This window comes from Carassius gibelio, chromosome A6, assembly GCF_023724105.1.
Source record: "Carassius gibelio isolate Cgi1373 ecotype wild population from Czech Republic chromosome A6, carGib1.2-hapl.c, whole genome shotgun sequence".
In the NCBI taxonomy this organism is placed as follows: domain Eukaryota; kingdom Metazoa; phylum Chordata; class Actinopteri; order Cypriniformes; family Cyprinidae; genus Carassius; species Carassius gibelio.
Genome location: NC_068376.1, coordinates 13,533,854 through 13,557,867, shown reverse-complemented (window position 1 = coordinate 13,557,867; position 24,014 = coordinate 13,533,854). Strand labels below are relative to the sequence as shown.

Sequence of the window (24,014 nt, the reverse complement as noted above, 5' to 3'; positions counted from 1 at the left end):
AGTCTACTTAGTTGAACCCACAAGATGCTGTATTTTCCATTAAAAATACTAGAGAAATATAGAAAAGCAATGCAGAGAAGATGGTTTAAATTAAACCAAGCAATTCACACAGAACGCATATTCAGCACATTTTTAAGATGCAAAATGACTGTTGCACTCATGTCTCACACAAGAGATGAACAGAAAACCATTTGAAGTTAAAGGATGTTTAACTTTTAGAGAAGATTTTTTGAGAATTTGTGAGGGTTTTATTCCATTCGACTGTCTCTCATATGTTTAATGCAATCATGTGATCATCGCTTTGGCTATTTGTATTAAGCTATGCATAAACACTGCTCTTTATTCATAATTGTTTATGCAACTTACATATTTCATTTATAAATAGTTTTAACGTTATGGAAAAAAAAAACTAACTAACGTTATTCTATTGTTTTGAATAAACAGTCTAATGAGGTGCATTTTTTTATTTATATATTTGATAAAATAAATGAATGATATTTTTCTGCACAATATTTCTTTTAAGTCATATGGACAAGAAACAAAAAGGTTAAGTGATAAGATGTCCTATTTTTAGAATAAACTATTTTATTCACCACAATCCCTCTCTCTTAAAATACCTTATAGGATTATGATAAATTGATTATGATAACTATAGGATTATGATAATTGATTTGCAAAGCAAACTATCACTTAAATTTAAAAAAAATAAAAAATATATAAACTTCCCCGGTAATAATAAAGATTTTATAATAAGCTAAATCCACACTAGAGAGTGGTTTTATAACAGAAAATCAAGTTGTAATTCTAACTGAAAGCGACACTGATATATATGTGATTTTCCATTTTGCATTTACTTGTACTTTTATTTCAATACTTACATGAAATAAAGGTAGAAGTAAAAACATTTTTCAATACAAAAAAAAAAAAAAAAAAAAAATTACTTAAAGCTGCAGTTGGTAATTTGACACTATAGCGGTTAATAAACAAAAATGTGTGTGTCTTGCGGAAGAGCATTGTAGCCAGAGCTACTTCTCTCTGTTTATGTCTATGAAGAATCCCAAAGATACTGGGTTACTCCCCGTGGAACCCCCCCAAGCAATCTAAAATAGTCTGAATATAAAAACTTATTCTAAGACTTTTACTCAAGTAATATTCTAAATGGTCACTTCAACTTCCACCAGTCATTTTCTGGTAAGATATCTGTACATTTACTTGAATATGACTTTCAGGTACTTTTTACACCACTCTTTTTCATTATTTATATTCATAAGTTTTGTCTGCATTTGATCTGACCTGAAGTGCTGCGTCTTCTCTTGAATTACATTGTCGAAAAAGTATTTTTGAGTTTGACTCAATTGGGTAATTTAAAAATACAGTGGTTAAAATTTACAATCTTTTTCTTTCTACTGCTCAGTTTAAAAAAAAGGTTATCAAACTCAATTTGAATGTGAAACATATCATGATCATTTTTTATTATCGCCCAGCCCTAATTATAAGTGACCCTAACTTACAGACCTTGCAGAGATTTAATTTGTAAGTATTTACTACAAAACGAGCCGTTTAGAAAACACAACACATAAGCTGCTCATTTTCAAAAGAACACAGTGGCACACTTCACGCATTAGACTAAATAATTAAAATCACAGCCTTTGCAATTAGCAAAATCACACCAAGCCATATCAAAACCTTGCATTGTTACAATTTATATCTCAAGAATTTTGTCAGCTTGCATATTGTTAGATCAACAATCAATATATACATTTGTCTGCAATAATACTGCACACCCCTAGTGAAGAGAATATATTATTAGATTTGAAGATGAAGAATGACCTTTACAAGCTCCAGCAGAGGGGTGGGGGAATCCAACCACAGCTACATGAGCCTCATCAAGCACAACAGCAGCACCAGACATCAGTTTTTCTTCCCCAAGAGGAAGACTGAGACATAAGGAGCAAGATAGGGCTTGGACACCAACTCCTGTAGATGAAGTTCTGAATGGCAACACACTCTCATACAGACTGCCATTCGAATCTGAAATGATGCAAAGTAGAGTTTGCATTTTAGAGTTGGGTTGCTAGTACAAAACTGTAATTTGGGTCAGATGATAATATGAATAAAGATACTTACATAGGTACAACAGGTGTATGTTACTACCCCTGCATGTGGCAGAGAAGCTAATAGGTGCAGAGAGACCAGGTTCAGTCTCAAATCTGTGTTTCACAAGAGTGTTGGGGTTAAATCTCTGAACATACAGGCAGTGCTCTCCTCTCTATATATATAAAAAAAATTGGTTTTAGTAGGTTTCATTCATTATGCACTGACAGAACAAAGATCCACAAAGATACAAAGAGACTTCAGAAGGAAAAATAACCTGTTCTGTGCTGAACAAAACTACAAGCTGGTGATCTGCCTTAATGATAGAGCTCCACCTGTGATGGGGATTAAACAAGAAATTTAAACAAATTTAAACAGATCTTAAATAAGCACTGAACATCAGGTAGTGAGCTAATGCCATTATTAAAATTGTTAGCATTAGATGCAAAACAATACGCTGCACAAACCATGGCGCTGTTGCAAGTGAACCCGTATTTAAACTACAAATACGTGTTAATTTGTTTTTGTCTTACCCAGATTCACTATGGTAAATCTTCAAATTATTTAAATTGAGCCCTCAGAACAAACTTGGAAGGAAACTCTAGGCTTACATTATTGCATCACTCACAGTACTCAGAAAACATGACATACCTGCACTGATATCATCACCAGTAATTACAAAGATTTTTCAAACCATCAGATTCTATTGTGCAAGAAAGAGCAGTGCTAAAGCACAATTGATAGAAATATAATAACTACAAGAACAGTAATGTAGAAATTTAGTTTCAAGTACAGATGGTGGATAAAGAAGCCAAAGTCTATGGCCAACTAATTAAGAATAACCAATTAATTACTAATCACAACAGCTACGTCTATAAAGTGAACAATGAGCTTCTTTATGGAAACGTGTGTGTGTGTGTGTGTGTGTGTGTATATATATATATATATATATATAGCCTATCCATATGATATATGTAATGAGCTCCATTAAGTTCAATGTCTCCAACTCTAATAACTTTAACGTTAGTGATATTATGCTGGGGAGGGCTTCTCTTTAGGAAGTGACAATAAATAACGATGTTCTCTTGTCAAAAAATATTTGCATCCTTCATGAAAACATTGACTGCATTTATAGTATTAAGCACAAAACAACATCTTCCAGATTACAATGTCTGGTAGAATATCACTAGTTCCTCACAGAAATATATGGCTGTACAGTATGTGTCAGATAATTTTATTGTAAATTACTTGTGAAATCCATGACTCATTACTCGAGTGTTACCTTGTCAGTCCGCAGGAACTACTAGTGATCTGGACCATTATTTTAAAGTGAAAGATTTCACTTTAAAGTGAAAGATTTTTTATTTTAAAGACATTTCTTAAAACTACATAACGTTACTGTTATAAACAAACAAATAACAAACAAACAAACGTAACATTAATCATTTATTTTTTGCGAAAATATCAAGTGGTACCAAAAGTAGTTCAAATGATAATGAGTTCCAGTCGCAGTCCTCTATATGGAGGTAATAGTTTTTATAGGGTACAGAGCAGAATTTAATTTATTAATCCATGAAATTATGTATCTGTCTTCTCTCCGTGAAGGCGCACTGGCGCAGTACTCAAATGTCATAAACTGAAACACAACATGTCGCAATCTGTGACGAATTGGATGAGGACCAATGAGCGTTCGATATCAGTGCCGTAAACCATGTCGTAACGTGGCGCACTGGCGCTATTTTCAAATTCGAATCATAACGAGCGCGAGCTTTGACTGTGACGAACGCTGTTGCTGAGAATGAATATGAAGATCCATTGATAAAGGGCTGAATTTGGATATGTTCCTTGCAAACATCTGGATTGTAAAGATATGCAGTACAGCAAACAAATAAAATGGATGTGATTTGTAATTGTATGCTGTGCTTTTGTGTGTATCTATGGTTTGCAGCATGCACAGAAATGTTATTTCCTATTAAATAGATGAGTAAACTGCTTTCAATAAATTGAATAAAAACATGTATTGATATGACAATTAAATACAACAGATTTAAATCATTAAAGCCACGATTTTAATATTAATACATGGGAATTCATATACATTCACACTTTACGTTAGAATATTTACGTTTTTTTAGCTGCTAACACGTAAGTATTTGTAAGTTTTACTGCTATAAATACGTCTAAATTGTACGTTTCTATGTGCATGAAAACGTAAGTAAATATACGTGTGATAGAACCACATTTAACAAATACACACGTATTCTCATGAGATCACGTTGAACACTCGAGTAATGAGTCATGGATTTCACAAGTAATTTACAATAAAATTATCTGACACATACTGTACAGCCATATATTTCTGTGAGGAACTAGTGATATTCTACCAGACATCGTAATCTGGAAGATGTTGTTTTGTGCTTAACACTATAAATGCAGTCAATGTTTTCATGAAGGATGCAAATATGTTTTGACAAGAGAACATCATTATTTATTGTCACTTCCTAAAGAGAAGCCCTCCCCAGCATAACTATCACTAACGTTAAAGTTAATAGAGTTGGAGACATTGAACTTAATGGAGCTCATAAAATATATCATAAGGATAGGAGATATATATAGATATATATATATAGATATATATATATATATATATATATATATATATATATATATATATATATATATATTATATATATATATATATATATCACACATACACACATTTCCATAAAGAAGCTAATTGTTCACTTTATAGACGTTGCTGTTGTGATTAGTAATTAATTAGTTATTCTTCATTAGTTGGCCTTAGTTCCAAAGTAGTTCTCAATGATGATATTTTTCTTTAGTAATTAATCAAATAACTAATAAGGAACTACCTATGTCCTAAATGAGCTATTACTTACTGCTTAGTTAATCTTGCTTCTATATTAGTTAATAGTATTAAGTTAAGTGTTAATGTAGTACTACCTATTACTTCCTGCGTAGTTACTTATTAACAATGGACCATTATTTTAAAGTGTTACCCGATTTTTTACAAACAAACTGGCCGATTCTGATACCGATTTCCGATATTTTTTTTTTTTTTTCTTTAAGCAACAAACAAGAAAGGAGGAAAGTGTGCATAAACAAGATTATTTGGTATTTAATAGGCCAAACCGGCTTTTGGCTATTGAAAACAATAACTGCAACCATCTGAAATTAACAGCAGTAACTGCACAATAAGTAGCCTACATTGAATATAAACATAGATATTACAGACATCAGCATTTAGCTTTTGTTTTTGAATTGGGTTGAAACTACAGAGAACTGGCCTTAAATTTAAAGATGAACTGTAACCATGTGAAATTAAAAGGCAATAACTGCATAGTTCTACAATCCAAACAACACAGTCAACACAAATTTAATAAGATGTTTCTTGATCAGCATTCAGTATTTTTGTTTTTAAATTTGGTTTTAAATAAAATGTCTTTACCAATGTCTTTATTTACAGACTAAATAAAAGTATGCTATATAAATAGATTATTCCAAAATGTTAAAATCAAATAATGTTGGTGCGAATAAAACAAAGAGCCAAAGTGTTTTCATTCATCCAATTAAAAAAAAAAAAATAGGGTAATGATTCACATCTATATATTTTTTAACTTGAGCCAATTAAAAATAAATAACTATTCTCTCAAGTAAAAAGAATATAGATGTGAATCATTACCCTAAAATGTTTTAATTGGATGAATGAAACACTTTGATTAATAGAAAGTTCAGAAGATCAGCATTTATCTGAAATAGAAATCTTTTGTAACATTATAAATATCTGTCAATTTAAAGCATCCTTGCCAAACTGAATTATTCATTTCTACAATAATTAAGCTTTTGATTGGTATTGTGTATAATTTTACAAAAGATTTTTATTTCAGATAAATTCTAGGCTTGGGTACCGATTGGAACCGGGACTAGCTTCGTGTTTCTCCCGGAATCGTTGAAAAGTTACAATTTTCGATTCCTAGCTATGAGTCCTAGTCAGCCGACCGAAGAAGAAACCGCCGAACACCAACAAAGCAGCATACACCGGAAGTGTTGGCATAATCGAGCGAGCCAAACATGGATAGCATGCGTCGGCGGTCCTAAGTGTGGCTTAATTTTCCCAAACAGAACAAAATCTCGGCAAAATGCAACATTTACATCAAGATTGTTTTGTGCATAGGAGGGTGCACGTCGAACATGATAAAGCACCTTCAAGTTCATGGAGTACAAAGAAATATGTACCCCCATCTTTGACGCACTGCACAGACCGTCCTTCGCTGCATCTTTCTCCTATTTATTCGTTCAAGCTTCTACACCCAGCGTACGTGTTTTCTCCACAGCAGGATATAATGTTATCTGTCCAGAATGCTCACGCATCCTGCCTGAGAAGGCAGATGATCATTTTCCTAAATAACGGTTTCTGATTTTATACTGTACCTGCTGCTAATCTACGCTGGGTTTTACAAGTTGTTTCTTATAGTAGGACCCTATGATTTCCGCGATGCAGAAAACGCAGAATCCAGTCATAAAAACGGAATTGACAGTTTAACGTAGAAAGTCACAGAATTTGCCAAATTTTGAATTAATCAAAAGTTGGTCATTGCACTTACATGAAATCGCGATATGGACTAGTATCTGTAAATATTAAGCCGGAAAAGTCTATTTAAATATGAATCCTGAATGTTCTGCGAACTGTAAAGGTATTTGCGCCAACTCGTCAAAATAAAAGTCCGGTTTAGTGTAAAGACAAGTGTTTGCAATAAATGTTTAGAAGAATGTACATAGCCTACTACTACTACTACTACTACTACTAAAAGAATCAAACAATTTAAGGTTTAAATCACTCAACATTTCTTACGTTTTATATTTAGTAGTAATTCCCCTTTTTTTACCAAAAAATAAAGTTAGTTTTAGTTCATATATATTTCAAATATAAATGTTTTATGCCTTCATTTGTTAACCAAAAAAAAAACAAAAATGCAAATACACAAAAGAATACCTGAGAGGGAAAAACATTTCATAAGGCTATTTTAAGGAAAAAAAAAAGAATACAATGCAAGTTGTTTTTATGCATTTAAATAATTAGAAATGCTAAAAACACAGAATAAGATAACAAACATGGTGAATAAAAAAAAAAAAAAAAATTCATAGGTCCACAAATGTGATTTTTGCAAAACTTTTAATAAATTGATGTGAAAAATTTAGAATTTTTATGATTTTAATGAATTAGACTTGCTTTTTGATTAATAAATCTTAGTGAGAAATTCATTGTAAAATTCATAAAAAGCAAAAAGTTCATAGAATTAAAATTGATGGAAAAGGTCAGACTATTTAATTCAGAAAGATCATTGGTTAGCAAGATCATTTAAAATATCCTAACCTTAAAAGAATCGGATTCGAGAATAGTTAGGAACCGGAATCGAAACAAGGAATCGAAATCATTCAAATTCAAAATAATACCCAACACTAATAAATTCTGATCTCTGGATTTTTATATTCATCAAATAATCCTGAAAAAAAAAAAAAGGTACTCAATCAGTATATTAGAATGATTTCTGAAGGATCAAGTGACTGGAGTAATGACAATAAATTACATTTAAAATATATTCAAATAAAAAAAAAACATTTTAAATCGTAAAAATATTGCACAATATTACTGCTTTCGCTGTATTTTGGATCTAATAAATGCAGGCTTGGTGAGCAGAAGAGACTTTATATTAAAAATAAAATAAAGAAAATAAAACATTAATCTTAATGTTACCATTCAAAATCTTTTGACTGCTAGAGTAATCTCTCTTGAAATACCTTACTGGGTTATGATAATCAAAACAGTCCTGAGCTAGATTAAGTTTTGATCTCTGCAAACCAAACTATCACTTTAATCAAATATTAATTTAACCAGAATTAATTTAACCGGAATTATTTTACATTTTTCGTTATTATATAATTATTATTCGTTATTTTACTTTATTACTTTATTTTATTTCCCAACTAATGACTCATCCGTGATTTCCGATTGCACGTAAGGGGGAAAAAAAGTAGAGTCCTTCCACTTAAAGAGTTGATACAATGGTGTTGGTATTGGTTGCTAAAAAGGGTACTACTTCGCCTATATGGCAATTTTTGGGATTTAGACCTGATGAGAGTGGGCAGCCAAGGGACCTGACTGAAGCTGTGTGCAAGATCTGCTCATGTGTGATCCGCACAGAAGATGGGCAGACGACTAATCTTCATGACCACTTGCGTGTTCACCATCCAGCAGAATATGCCACCTTGCCTGCACATGCTGGACCTAGCAAAAAAGCTAGCCAGGGTCAGCAGACGATAACTGGGGCTTTTGTAAAAGGCACTAAATATAAAACCGACAGTGACAGATGCACTAACTCGCGTCCTGGCCAAAGAAATGGTTTCGTTCAATACAGTGGAGAAGCCGTCGTTCAAGGCCATGCTGCAATACCTTTGATAAACAGTATGAGCTGCCAGATTGGAAATATTTCTCAAAGACTGCGATCACAAACCTTTTCAACGAGGTTAGAAGTAACATCACGAAAGAGCTTGGTAATGTAGAATATTTAGCCCTGACAACGGACATGTGATCCAGCTGCAATATGATGCCCTACATGTCTGTGACAGTGCATTATGTAAATAAAGAGTGGACACTGCAGTCCAAATGCTTACAAACCTGTTTCATGCCCGAAAGCCACACAGCAGATAATTTGGAAGAAGCACTGCGTGAGGCAATTAATGACTGGAAACTACAGGAGAAACAAATTGCCTGTATAACTACCAACAATGGGGCGAATATTGTTGCAGCCATCCGGCAGTTGAAATGGCCATGGTTAAGTTACTTTGGGCACAACTTGAACCTGGCCATAAACAACTCGCTTGCGCAACAGAGGGCCAGCACAGACCGAGCTTTCGGGGTTTGCCGGGCACTAGTCAACAATGCGTTTTCGCACAGCTGGCTAAGGCGAAGTGAACTGCAGAAATCACAAGTGGAAATTAAACTCCCTGAGCACGGTAATTTTTAAAACAGTTATCTAACAAATTTATTTAATTAAAAAAAAAAAAGTAAAAAAAATTACATTGCTTAATTTAATATGTATTTTATTATTTACTGCGTCTTTACTGACAGGACTGTGCAACACGATGGGGCTCAAAACAGCAAATGGTGGAGAGAATGCTGGAGCAGGAGCAAACCATCAAACGTGTGTTTGCCCAAGACAAAAGCCGCCGCCCACTCCCCCAGCTGACATGGCAAGATATAAGTGTTCTGGAATCTGTGAACAACGCGCTGAAGCCAGTAGCGGACTTCACAGACATTCTTGCGTAGAGAGCAGCCACAGCAGCTGCAGGCACACTCACTGATGAGCAAAAGGTCAAGTCAGAAATTACCATTTACCTGCAGGAAATGGCCAACGATGGGGAAGAGGACCCACTGACTTGGTGGAAAACGAATGAAAAAAGGTTTCTGTTCATGGCCAGATTAGCACGGAAATATCTGTGCATATGTGCTACCAGTACTCCATCAGAGCAGGTCTTCAGCACAGCGGGGAGTGTAGTTACTCCAATCTGCAGCTTATTAAAACCAGACAAAGTGAACATGTTGGTATTTCTGGCCAGAAACATCTAAATGTGAACATTGTCTATGTATGTAAATCCCGCGTTTCGGTCCGAGTGTTGTTCCCGTTTTCTTGTTCTTTGTTCTTCTGTGTTATCTGAATTACCTTCATTCTTTCATTTGATTGGACATCATGGCCAAGGAAAATTGTCTTTAACTTTTGTCTGGCTAATAAATAACTTTTAATTGACATTCGCTGAATTCTGGGTTTAAACTGCCGCTTCAGTGCAGTAAAGCCACACATCTATGTAACAATGAGCACGATTTCCTGAGACACTATAATAGGATAATAATTCATTAATAAGGCCTTTTTTCTTGTACAAAATTAAATATTTAAAATAAATGTACAGTGTTTAACGTAAAAAAAACAAGATTCTAACAATGCAAAGATCAAATGCCTCGCACCGTATTTTCACATACTAACACACGTCACGTCTCTGGCATAGACTACAGTGAGTATTTCAAATAGCATATATGCATTAGTAATATTCTCAATTTAATTTACAGAGAAATTCCTGCAAAGATTTTACATTAACTATAGTCTATAGAAGAGACTAGGATTTGTGTGTGTGTATTTTTTCCAGTCTATGGTGTCGACTCACAGCGGGGCAGGGGCGTGGCATCACGATGGTGTCTCTCCATGGATAATGATATCGTCCATCAGCACAACCCTAGTCGACATTGTCGATAATGTCGACTAATCATTTCAGCCCTAGTTGCAGTCAATCACACTGGTGCCAATACCAATTTACCTAACATAAGTGTTGCCATTTCTGTTCCATATGGGAAAGATTAAACAGAAAACAAACCAAAAGCAGAACGAAGCAAAACTATTTATTTTTTTTATAGGTGCCACACATATTTAATAGCTCAGCCCAAAAAACAGCAGTGTGATTAAAACAAATAAAATTACTCACTGACCATCTCAAGTCCACTAAACAGCACTGTGAGATCCAGTGAGAAGCGTTTATGTTTGGCACAGAGGTCTTATACAAACCACAAACGTCCCAGTGATTTAGACTAGTTTAAATTAGGGACGGTTCGCAGAAAAAATAAATTCAAATCGTTTGGTTCTCCGCACACGGTTCGGCACACGCAGGGACCACAGTTCAACTTAAAGGGGGGGGTGAAATGCTATTTCATGCATACTGAGTTTTTTACACTGTTAAAGAGTTGGATTCCCATGCTAAACATGGACAAAGTTTCAAAAATTAAGTTGTATGTTTGAAGGAGTATTTCTGTTCCAAAATCTTCCGGTTTGTCACGAGTTTCTGAAAGTTTTTTTCGAGTATGGCTCTGTGTGACGTTAGATGGAGCAGAATTTCCTTATATGGGTCCTAAGGGCACGTCTGCCGGAAGAGCGCGCGCTCCCGTATAGCAGAGCACTGGGAGCACAACAGACGTTCACTGATCAGAGCGAGAGTGTCGCGAAATGTCACCAAAGGAGTGTGTTTTTGGTTGCCAGGGCAAGACAACACTGCACAGATTACCAAAAGAGAAACAGCATTAAGGGACCAGCGGATGGAGTTTTTTTACAGAGCATCAACGGAGTTGTGCAAGTGTTTGTGTTTGTTCCCCTGCATTTAGAAGATCCTTGTTTTACAAACAAGGCCCAGTTTGACGCCGGATTTGCACATCGTTTATTTCTTAAGGATAATGCAGTCCCAACGAAAAAGGGTCACGATCGTGTGTTGGAACCGCTTGCGGTGAGTAAAACTGCTTCAAATATCTCTGTGTTGTTAACTTAGCTATCAGTGCGTAAGCACATCAAGTAAACAACATGCGATGTTGTCATCAAACTGCACTTTCAATATGTACAGCTTAAAAAAAAAAAAAAAAAAAAGACGACAAAGTGGAACTTAGTAATTTTCCAAAACCGCTAAGCAAATATTTACAGTTTCAGTAAATACCACATAGAGACGTTGTTGCTGATGCTGCTCTTGTTAAATTTCAGCTTCTGGATCTGTGTCACAGCTTCCAAACGCTCTCAACGCAAAAGCCTAGTGGCGCTCGTGATTCTTTAGCTCCGCCCACACATCACGCCTCCAGCCGGTCGTGTTTTTCCGGGAAAAATCGGTACAGACCACTTTCTCTTATGAATATAATAAAACTAAAGACTTTTTGGAGTTATGAAGGATGCAGTACTACTCTATAGGTAATCAAGATTAACAGGATATTGAGTGAAAACAAGCATTTCACCCCCCCCCCCCCCCCCCTTAACCATATTAAGCATTTGTAATATGGTTTGCTATAATTAACACGTAAAACAAATAGGGTTCAGCTAACATACGTTTCTGTTGATGGATGTGCATTTTGCAGACCAGCCAACCTTGGACATTTTTATTGTAACATGGCGAGTGGTCAGAAGGGCGGGTGAGGTAGGTAGGGTTTTATGGGTGTTGGAGTGGGGGTAAACAGTCTACGGTCTTTTTATTTATTTATTTTTTTAACTCTTAAATGGTAACCGTCCAGTTAATATTTGCTTTTTTTTTTGTCATTTTGTGTCCAGTAACCTTTCATTAAAACTCCAGCACACTTCTGTATAGGGCTGGGCAATAGGAGCAAAAAAAAAATCATCTGTATTTTCTGGCTGATTTGTGGTATACGGGATCCTATATATTTTGGTATTTTGTATTTGGATTAAACAAAGTGAATGTAAGCATGTAGGCATGTTTGCAAAAAAAAAAGGGTTAAAATTACATTACAACACTACAATCTAAAAACAAAAAATTTTAAGCAGAAGTTACTAAACTAAAAATGGAAAAAGGCTATTTTGATTAACCCATTACACTTTACAGTTAGTGCTATCATACAAACACACATACTTGTAGGTTTAAAATTCTATGTCACATTTATTATCCAACTACAAACATTTCAGCAAAATGTATACTTTAGTCAAGAGTAGACATGGTCCGATAACCAGTGATTTGAAAATGCCACCATTTCAAAACCACTAATATATTCCATTATACTGTTCCTGCGGTATGCTCTTTACCATCTCTCCTCAATGATTGAAAGAGTAGGAATCCCTTAGGCTGAGTGCAGTGTAGAGTAACACTGACCCCTCCTCCTGTTGGTGTGAGCAAACAGTCAGACACGTGTCTGCAGGATGGCCGAACTTAAGGCCTGGGGGCTTTCCATCTCGGGCATAGCCACATCTGCACACCTTTCAAAAGTATACTCAAAATTTAAGTGTACTTAGTATGCGTGTTAGATAAATAAGTGTATGTGTATATAAATAGTGTAGTGTGTTCCACAGGCATTATCAATTGTTTATTAGAAGAATTGCTTGAGGGAAGAAACCGTTCCTGTGTCTGGTCGTTCTGGTGCTCAGTGCTTTGTAGGGTCGACCAAATGGCAACAGTTCAAAGAGGGAGTGTGCTGGGCCTTTTTCACAATTGAGTCGATGTGAATGTCCCACTTCAGGTCCTGAGAGATAGTGGTGGAACCAGAATGACTCCACTGCAGTCACAGTGCTGTTCATGATGGTGAGTAGGGGGAGAGCAGGGGGATTTCTCCTGAAGTCCACCATCATCTCCACTGTTTTGAACGTGTTAAGCTCCAGGTTGTTGAGAGTGCACCAGACAGCCAGCTCTTTGACCTCCTGTCTTGTAAGCAGACTAGTCACCGTCCTGAATGAGGCCGACGAGTGTGGTGTCGTGTACAAACTTCAGGAGCTTGACAGAGGGGTCCTTAGACGTGCAACCGTTAGTGTACAGGGAGATGAGCAGTGGTGAATAGAAAGCAGCCCTGGGGAGCTCCAGTGCCGATTGTATGGGTGCTGGATGTGTATTTTCCCAGCCTCACTAGCTGCTGCCCATCTGTCAGGAAGCTGTTGATTTACTGACAGACAGAGGTGGGCACGGAGAGCTGAGTTAGTTTGGGCAGGAGGTGGTCTGGGATGATCATGTTAAAGGCCGTGCTGAAGTCCACAAACAGGATCCTCACATAGTTCTAGGGATGGGTACCGAAACCCAGTATTAACTCCGTCTGTCAGTCACACATACAACAACGAGGACGGCGCACGCACATACATAACAGTACGAAAATTCCCACTTAATAATAAAGAGTGACGATGGCAAAGATATTTGCTTAATGTTATCGTGCACAATTTATCTTACCAAACATTACTAATTTGAGATATTATTAAGATGTTTGTCTGTGAGATCTGCGAGATCTCATGCGCGTTGCGGAGGCTGTCTGTCAGTCACGCATAAAACAAGAACAAGCGCACCGCACGCACACGTATAACAGTACTAAAACTCCTGCTTAACGATGGCGGAGAGAGCAAACATTCCAAAGTGTGGTTATACTTCACTAGACTTTATGCAAACAACGCTTGTTGTCATAAGTGCAACAAAATTTTAGCATGTGAGGGCGGAAACAAGCAATCTGGCAAAGCATCTTTCATAAGTGCATTATGTACAGACAGAGAAATGCTAAGTTTTCAACTGCCTAGCTAGCTCATCTCTGGTTGTTGCCCCATCTACGTCAGGTATGTCTGCTAAAATCATGTTGAATCAACGCTGTTCACGTCATTTAAAATAAATGTAAAATATCCCTGGTTTGCTAACCTTAAGCAGAAATTGTTGATTTCTTTTGGGAGAAATTAGAGAATGAAATCAACATTTTCTACTTGTTTTTAAAAGTCCAAATAAAGAAAAATCAGTAAGTAAACATTTATTTGGCTAACTTAAATGCACAGCACTTCAAGTTAGTTTACAAAATAGCCAATAGTCACATTTTGGAATCTTTTTATTATTATTATTATTATTATTTGTGTATGGGGTGTAACAGTACGTGTATTCATACCGGACCGTTTGGGTACAGGGCTTTTACAGTGCACATATGTACCAAATGACCGAATGCAATATTTTCTGTGCGGAACATAGGTACATTTTCGTGTTTCCAAACGAACATATTAAGTGTCGGAAGTCTCAGTGTTCAGCGCAAATCCCACCCTGCAGCTGATTCTAAGGCGGGTGACACACTGGCTGTGTGGCATGAGCGTGGCGTTTCTGCTGCTTGTTAGTTGCGTGACAGATGCTTCGCGTTTTCTGTGTCTTTACACTTTAGACAGTAAAAGAAACACACCAGAATAGTGCCTGATGCGGCGCTGGTGCGCTGTTGATACTGTAGAGCCCCTTTCACACTGTCATTCCGGCAAATACAGGGGTAAAGTGTTCCTGCAATTGGTCCCTGGTCGCTAGATGTGGCACTTTCACACTGCCAGTGATGACCCGGTATATGTGCGTGCTTTCACACACAACCCTTGAAAATCCCGTTACGACACGTGACATCAGCGTGTGACGTGTAATGTACGAGTCGACAATGCTAGGCACATTATACTTTCACTGAAGCAAGCAAACGGTCTCGGCGTCAGCGCGGAAAGGGAGTAACTAACTGATCTCTGCTTCATTGCAGTTTGCACATATGTTTTCGTTGCGAATGTTGATCTTCCTTCAAAACAGCCGGAAAAAGAGTCGTGCGATAACGCGCGTCATCACTTCGACACGGAATTAGATCTGACTTTTGTTCACACATCGCTCGTCCCAGGTCGAACCCCCCAATGTTACTAGGTCCCCGACCCGGGTTCAATTCGGTAATCAATTCCGGGACGTGGTTGCTTTCACACAGAAGGCGACCCTGCAATGTTCCGGAAATATTGCGGGTCCGACGTGCGGTGTGAAAGGGGCTTAGGTGACAGAGGGAGGCCGCCGACAGACCAGGATCTTGTCTTCACGACAACAATATCAATATTTCATGCGGAGCATAAATATAAAGCCTACTGATAAAGGACACCGTCAACAGTATTGACGGCAAAATAGACTATGTTTGACAGGTGCAATATGCCAGTGTGTCACCGGCCTAAGGTTTTCAAAAGGCATCACGTGAGTGTGATCATCACTACAACTAGGAAAAAAATGATTGTATTTCAGACGCAGCTCCCTTCGGCATTTAAATAGACCTTTGCTCTTAATTCCGATCGGTCCAACGCAATAACAAAATCCGAGCAGGTCTAAAAACTGAAACTGTTGATGCTGCACTTCACACTTTGGAAAAGTTCTATATTTTTATATTTATATATATTTTTTTTAAATATGAGCAGGCCTACAAGCTGGGATTGGTAATCCTGCACTGTAATCATATTTATATTTTTCATTATATTTTATTAGGATATTGGTTTGCAACAGTTTTATTTAGTGGAAAACTTTGCAGCAGTAATCTCTTATTTTTTTTATTTTATATATATTTGATCAAAAAGTATATAAAAAAAGGTGTAAACAAATTGTTTAAAAACAAGTTTATAGTAATAAACAACCTGCGCGCGATTATATATATATACATATGTGTACATACACATATGTGTACATACACATATGTGTACATACACATATGTGTACATACACATGTGTACATACATACATATAAACACACACACAGTGCTTTGTGAAAGTATTCGGCCCCCTTGAACTTTGCGACCTTTTGCCACATTTCAGGCTTCAAGCATAAAGATATGAAACTCTTTTTTTTGAAAAATGTGGTAGTGTTTTATAATTGAAAAAACTATGCAGTGGTATGTTTAATGACTAAATAATTTGTAGAAGCCTTCAATACATTTGTGGGGGGGGGGGGGGGGGTTGTACACGGTCTTATAAAAATAATTGCAGGAGACACTTTTTCATGATATCTTATTCAGATCTGAAATAGAACCTCATGAGACATGTGACTTTAAACCAATTACTTTTCTACTTTTCTGTGATCTCTGACCTGATAATCTCATCCTCTGTCAAAACATCCTCTATGGGCTGCTGTGGCGATGCAAGTAGTGAGTCCAGGAACCTGACAGCACCACAACAAAACAGCACCACGGGCTCTGAGTCAGTAACTGCCAGCACTCTGAGAACATCAGCTGAAACCTGAAAAAAAAAAAAAAAAAGTCAGAAATAAAATATCTTAAGGGCTTTTTGCACTGCTTTAATTCCAGAACTAAATACACATTACTTAAAACACTGGGATGAATTTCATGAACTTTTTCCCAGTACAATTTAAAGGGTTGCATCAGCACTTAGAGCGTGTACTAGAAAGAGATGTAAGCTGGTCGACAGTAACGTCATTTTTGCATGGCGTACAACAATGAAAACAACATGAACAACAGGAGGATAGAGGACAGTGTGTTTTAGTTGTGTCTTGCAGGTTTCACAATAATGATGTTTACACAGCGTGTTAAATCATGGCGGGTGAGGGCGTTTTTTTATGCGTTTGGCCAATCAATGTCTGCTTAAGTGAAGTGAAGTGAAGAAGTGACATTCAGCCAAGTATGGTGACCCATACTCAGAATTTGTGCTCTGCATTTAACCCATCCGAAATGCACACACACAGAGCAGTGAACACACACACACACACTGTGAGCACACACCCGGAGCAGTGGGCAGCCATTTATGCTGCGGCGCCCGGGGAGCAGTTGGGGGTTCGATGCCTTGCTCAAGGGCACCTAAGTCGTGGTATTGAAGGTGGAGAGAGAGCTGTTCATGCACTACCGCCACCCACAATTCTGTCCGGCCCGAGACTCGAACTCACAACCCTTCGATTGGGAGTCTGACGCTCTAACCAGTAGGCCACGACTTCCCCGAGTAGTACCAGTTGTGCTGGTTAGACCCTGCTCTGGAGTAGGAGCTAATTTGGTTCTCGAAAAAGGCAGTTCAGGGTATATACAGAACTTCTTAAAGGGTTAGTTCACCCAATAATCAAAATGATGTCATTAACAACCCGTGAGACCATTTATCTTCGGGACACAGTTTAAGATATTTTAGATTTAGTCCGAGAGATTTTGCTATTTTTGGACTAAAGTGTTGGGTTACATTTGATAGTTATAGGTAGGTCTGTTTTGTCAAAGTAAGATCATTGATTCTCCAGCTGTGGTTCAGTATTAGTGGTACTCAGGATACGATTAAACTGTAACAGAAATCAGTCCATCGCTTCACTCCATATTCATTTATGTGTAACCCACACATTCGACTATCACGTTATAATCACTTATTGTGTATGTCTTTTGATAACTATAGGATGCATAGTCATGTCTAGTATCGATATAATCGAATATGCTTGCTTGAATTAGTTCAGACAATCATTTATTTGTCAAATATATCATAACCTGGTTATAGGAATCATGTCCAAAATTAGACCCTGCAAGAGTGGGAAAATTCGGACCAGATGCTTGGTAAGATAAACATATGATTTATGATACCCCCGAGCCAAAACAATATCTGATTGGTCAAGACAACATTTGAGGTGTGGCCAACAGGCCAGTTTAAATACTTAGGACACCATGAAATCTTTGCTTTTAGTTGTTAGCTTTGCTTCTGCTACTAGTCTTAGCTTTTAGCTTGCAGCTTTGCTACCTAGCTTTAGATTTTAGCCATGCTGTTTGTTATCACTGTTCTTTAAGCATGGTTCCAGCGTGCTTCTTAGCCACAATGAGAAGAAACACTACCTTGTCTCGTCAAACTTTATTTCTTTTCTTTTCCGTTTCATGTTCGGAGTTAAGTTTTGTAATGTTAAGCCTCTGACGCCTGACCTCGGGTGCCCGTTTTAACTTCAACCAGCCATACAACTCCATCTTCAGCCAACGCCCAACAACCACGGGCTTCCCAAGACGTCACTTCAACGACTACTGAACTCCCAGTCAATCAGCGACAACTTTACACAGGAGATGCAAGTAACCTCCAGACGGTGACCTTTACTGGTGTATCTAATATAATTTTAACCTCATTGAGGAACTCAATGCGAGGGCTAATTACGTGATGGATGGTACTCTTAGACTCCAGAGGGTTAAAAATATATAATCTAAGTTGTTTGTGGTCATTGTCATTGATCAGAAATATATTTTTTTTTGTGAGTTTAGCAGTTTTGGTGAATTTCATGGCATTGGTTTTTGTCTCAACAGCATTTTTAGTTTGACGCATAATAGGCTGCAGATTAGATGGGTCAGCCGTACGGCTTGAGGAAGACCTTAGACTTTCTATCACATGATAAAATAGACACAGCAAAAGCTACCAGGCACACTGGGTTCCCACTTGTGAATTTGTGAATGTTGCTGCTACAAAACCGTTTGAGATTGTGTCTCATTTACATCACATATTTAAGAAATTTCACACGAGCAGTAGGTTAAGAGCAATAATCACACAAGTGCAAATGTGATATCATCTTATAAAACAGTTAATTAAGAAGTTAATAGTGTTATTTTAGACAATGTTGTCCGCTTTGTTCAATTTTGCCAACCAAAAAATGAAGACAAATCAGAACTTTTCATCCCGAGCATTCCACAGCAGCACTTAATTTCTTAATCCATGTTTTGAATGAACTGGGTGAACCAGTTGGTGCGTTGAAATATTGGACAAAGTCTCGTTGGATTTGAATGAAATATGCTTGGTAGTCAAAGGAACTTTACATGAACGACAAAGGAGGAACTTCGCCTATTAATAAAACCCATTCACTGTCAGTGTCAACGGTTCGTGCTTGGCAATGATGGCTGTGGCTGCAGTAAACAAAATGTTTGTGGTCACTGTTCAAAGTCATACAGGTTCGGGCACCATAATACTTCTAAAAATGCATTAAACGGCTTGACATTGCTTTAACTGGGCACGAAGTTCTGAAAACAATGTGCCCAGATCTTTTCCCATCCCTTCTCCCATCCAGTCTAAAGCCGTGACCATGTCGACTGTAACTTTATGTTCGAAAATCTATTGCACTAATTGATTGGACCAACCAACACAAGTTTCGAAAACTAAAATAGGAAATTCATTTTAACAACCTTCTCTCGAAGCACGTCCAGGTTTTTTTTTATTTTTTTGGAGCACGTCCGGGTTTTTTTTTTTTTTGGAACACACGTCACACAGCAACTGCATCTTGGGACACACACAGATAACAGCAAATAATACTTCTGCACAATGTTTCTCTTTTTACAACAGAAATGTGAATTCTGCCTGTATTCAGACAGTCTCATGCATACAGATTCGGGATAGATTTACATAGGGCTGTCAAAATAGCTGAAAAAAAAACTAATTTCGACTTAAATATGATCAAAATTCGATTTGTATTCGAATTTAAAATGGATAATTTCAGTTAGGGTGAAGAAAAGCTTTTTGCTTCTCTTCTGAGGCCTCAAGATAGCACATGGAGCAAAATATTACTGCATGTTTATTCAAAGCATTAGAATACATGACTGTGAAAAAACAACAAATTTAAAATAATTTATGAACCAATTATTATTTAGTTGCTTAAAGAACTATAAACAAAACAGCGTCATGTATGCATGCATTATTAAATAAATAAAAAGGGTGGAAAACCAGTCACACAGGATATTTTTTAACTTTTTTTTTAATTAAATGCATACATTTTACTCTCTTGTGCGAGACGCGAGTCCAGTGGTGTCCCTCTAGAAAATGCACATTAGATGCGTTCTGTGTGAACAGCTTGGAGTAAGTTTTGATGTAAACAAGATCTTCACCACATTGATGCTCTTTTTTTTTTTTTTTTTTTTTTTTTGTGGCTTCAACTGGATAGGATAACATAACCATATAATGCAATGCCACATACATCGTCATCGCATCTCATGCGCCACTGATAAAGATCAAGTATAATTCGGCCGTCGGCACACTGTCTGCATTATGTCCTCTTCATAATACACGTACAGGCATGAGGACGCAGAACTTTTCTACCAGAACTTTAAGAGTAAGTGACATAATATGGACCTTGCAGACGGACAGCCCAGTTTACTGCATGGTGCGAGGACAATCTGAAAATAACTATGGTGGCTTAGAATGTTTACTCGATTCAGTTTGATTTGGTGAACTGAATGATTTGTTCGCGAACCGGATATCCAGACTGCTTTGATTTGAACTCTCTCTCACACAGACACGGAAGAGAAGACAATGCTGAATAAAGTCGTCGTTTTTGCTATTTCTGGACCAAAATGCATTTTCGATGCTTCAAAAAATTCCAACGGACCCTCTGATGTCACATGGACTACTTTGATGATGTTTTTCTTACCTTTCTGGACATGGACAGTGTACCGTACACACAACTTCAATGGAGGCACTGAGAGCTCTTGGACTAAATCTAAAATATCTTAAACTGTGTTCCGAAGATAAAATGAGGTCTTACATGTTTGGAACAGCATAAGGGTGAGTTATTAATGACATAATTTTCATTTTTGGGCGAACTAACCCTTTAAATAAAAGTTGAGTAAGCTAGAGTGAAACAACAGATGGCAGTAATGCAACGCTATGGATGCCAACTGCCGTAAAAATCTAATGAAGAATACTTATCGCACGCAAACTCACATGGATTTCACACGCACGTCGAGTAAATGGCCGCATCATTCATTAAGTGAAGAAAAATGACAAACAGCAGCTTATAATTCGCCATTAACATTGAAGTATGCGGAGATAAAACAACGCAATTACCGATAAAAGTATTGACCCAATTAAAGTTACGTACGGTCGAAAAAAAAAAACTGGTTCTCGTTACCCATTCCATAGACCCAGTTCAAACCTTATGAAATTTAACTTTACTTACTGTTGCTTTAAAACCCTTTTCCAGGTTAACATCATCTTCTTTCCAAACTCTGACGACCTAAAACACAATCATGTCTAAATCAAGTTCTTAACATGTGAAATTGAAGCGGTCTAATGGGGAAAATCATGTCGGTCTTCTTACCCTGTCATCTGTAACGACCACATATTCCTGGGACTGCGTGTTAAACACAGCGGGGCAAGAGATTATCTGTCCCTGTTTCACTGACCAACTGCCCGTTGGCTTCTGATCAGACACCTAGGAATAAGGGGAAAAAACGGCTAAAAAAAGTCATACAAATAGCTCAAAAATCTCGAACGAAATAACATGTAACGTTACAGAATGGATTAAAAGCATATGATGCTGTTGGAGCAATTCCTGGGTTTGCACGCTGTAGAACCGCGTGCGACAGTTTCTAGTTAACTTAGATAGACAGTACGTTACTTCTAAGTAATTTTACCTTGTAACCGGTAATAGATCTCGAAGAGTCAGTAACGAGGACATAGTCGATATCTCTACCCTGTTCAACCCCTAGAATCCCTATATTAGAGGAATTTTGCACTGGTCCAACGCCACACAACGTGTATCCTTCATACAGCGTTGCCATGTTTCTCCAAGTGATTTCTTCTATCGCGAGACTCGTCGGTGAATCTTCTTCTTCTTTTATTTAATGGCGGACCGCAACCAACGTTAAGGGGCATACCGCCACCTACTGTACTGGAGTATGTATAATCCTGTCATTTTACAATTTCTGATTCTATTCCACATTTTTAAAAATTAACCAGTGCCTTCCTGGTGATTCTTATTTCCTCTACCTCTCCTTCTAGTCCCAGTATACCTACTAGATTCAACTCTGAACCTTATTTTTAAACACCCGTCTTTCCACCTCATTCAATTTACAGTACAATATTACGTGTTCAACATTTTCTTTATCCCCACAGTTTTCACAGTTCTCACTATTCCTTTTCCCCATTAAAAAATAATGTGCCATTCAGCCCTGTGTGATCCACTCTCAATCTTGCCATTACAATAACCTCTCATGTAATTCTTTATACTGACAGTTTTTTTTTTTTTTTTTTTTTGTATTTTATCATATCTCCTACCTTTCCTGTCTTCCTCCCACCATTTCTGCCATATTTCAAGTCTTTTCTTCTTAACCAATGCTTTACCTTCACATTTTCCTAGTGGAATTGTAATTACTATTTTCTTTAGCAGCGCCTCTTTAGCCAGTTTGTCTGCTTTCTCGTTCCCTTTAACCCCTTCATGTGCTGGCACCCAGCAAAACTGTACATCTATGCCACCCTGATGTAATCTAAATAAACTGAGAAAAAGTTCTATTGGTAGATCTTCTCTTACCGATGTCATTGACTGAATACTTTTAATGACAGCTAAAGAATCTGTGCAAAGTACCACCCTATCAGGTCTGACCTCTTCAACCCACTGTAGTGCAATAATGGCTGCCACTATTTCTGCTGTATATACAGATAACCGATCAGACAGTCTTTTGGATAGATTTATTTTAAATTCTGGGATATGTATTCCAACTCCCACACAATCATGTTAGTTCTTGGATCCGTCTGTGTAAATTTTTTAATAATTATAATAACCATTTCTTATGTCAATGCTTGTTTTAATTCCCACTTCCTCCATTCTTCATTCTCTTCCAATATATTAATATCAACCTTTACTTCTGGGAACAGTCATGGTGGAATACTACTCACTGAATTGACCATGGTGAGGTAAGGTTTCCATTTCATATTCCCTAACTCTCATTTCTATAGAGCTAAACGAGTCTCAAAAAAGATAAATGCACTCACTACATTCACATATGCACACACAGGATTCAAACATGCACACACATGATTAATAAATACACACACAGGATACACAAATGCACACAAAATTCATAAATACACACACAATTCAGAAATGCAAACAACATTTACAAATGCACTCAAGATTCAGAAATGCACAGGACAAGATTCCGAAATGTATTTCTGATGCACACACAAATATACCTTGATTTATAAATTGCTTGAGGTCTGTGGACTTCACTGCATTTATGTGTGAATTTTAAGACTCCCCTGACTTGGCTCGACACACAAATGCATTTTTTTAAAAACGGGGAATGATAATGCAACCTATCCAATCAGATATCTCCCTTGTTTTAGCCAATCACAAGAACACACCCCACGCGGGGGATTGTTTACTTCTAAGCCAATCACATGAACGCGTTCACACAGCGCAACATGCCTCTGTCGCGAGCGCCAGTGTTTAGCCTGGGATTGTCACGTCCGGATCCTCCCTTTTTTGTGTTGACGGTGGCTTCAGGTATGCACTGCTGACAGGTAGCATTCGCTAACCTTTAATGACAAACACTGATACTTTTTTTTCTTCTTTATTGAACAAACATTAATGTACAAACAACTTGGCCAAATCAATACATCTTCACATAACAATGTACAGAATAGAATAGGTGCATCTAAATACAACAGAAAGAGAGAGAACAAAAGGAAAGAGGGAAGAGGAAAAAAAATAAAATAATAATCTAGGAGCGGGGCGAGGGTTTTTCTTGTTAAATCATACTCCATAATAGTAGTAAACATGAATATTGCATTTTTCTCTTTCATCATTTTAAGGGCTTTTGAATACAAAATACACTCATTATGAAATGCATAAAAGGCTGATTTAACTTTCAAGAATCTGG

General features: G+C 37.1%; 2 protein-coding genes across 4 annotated transcripts in view; both read right to left on the bottom strand.

Annotated features, from left to right (window-relative positions):
* The window catches only part of nol11 (nucleolar protein 11), a 39,596-nt gene extending 17,648 nt beyond the window's left edge, over window positions 1-21,948 (bottom strand). For both annotated transcript variants that reach the window (XM_052600747.1, XM_052600749.1), the window contains exons 1-7: window positions 21,768-21,948; window positions 21,452-21,565; window positions 21,311-21,367; window positions 16,502-16,650; window positions 2,372-2,429; window positions 2,128-2,269; window positions 1,831-2,031 (exon numbers count right to left, since the gene is read on the bottom strand). In XM_052600747.1, coding sequence (XP_052456707.1) covers window positions 1,831-2,031; window positions 2,128-2,269; window positions 2,372-2,429; window positions 16,502-16,650; window positions 21,311-21,367; window positions 21,452-21,565; window positions 21,768-21,914 — 868 coding nt within the window. In that variant the 5' untranslated portion in view covers window positions 21,915-21,948. The remainder of the gene's footprint in view (window positions 1-1,830; window positions 2,032-2,127; window positions 2,270-2,371; window positions 2,430-16,501; window positions 16,651-21,310; window positions 21,368-21,451; window positions 21,566-21,767) is intronic.
* Window positions 1-24,014, bottom strand: part of LOC128016241 (uncharacterized) — a 114,928-nt gene that overhangs the window by 70,342 nt on the left and 20,572 nt on the right. The window lies entirely within an intron of this gene.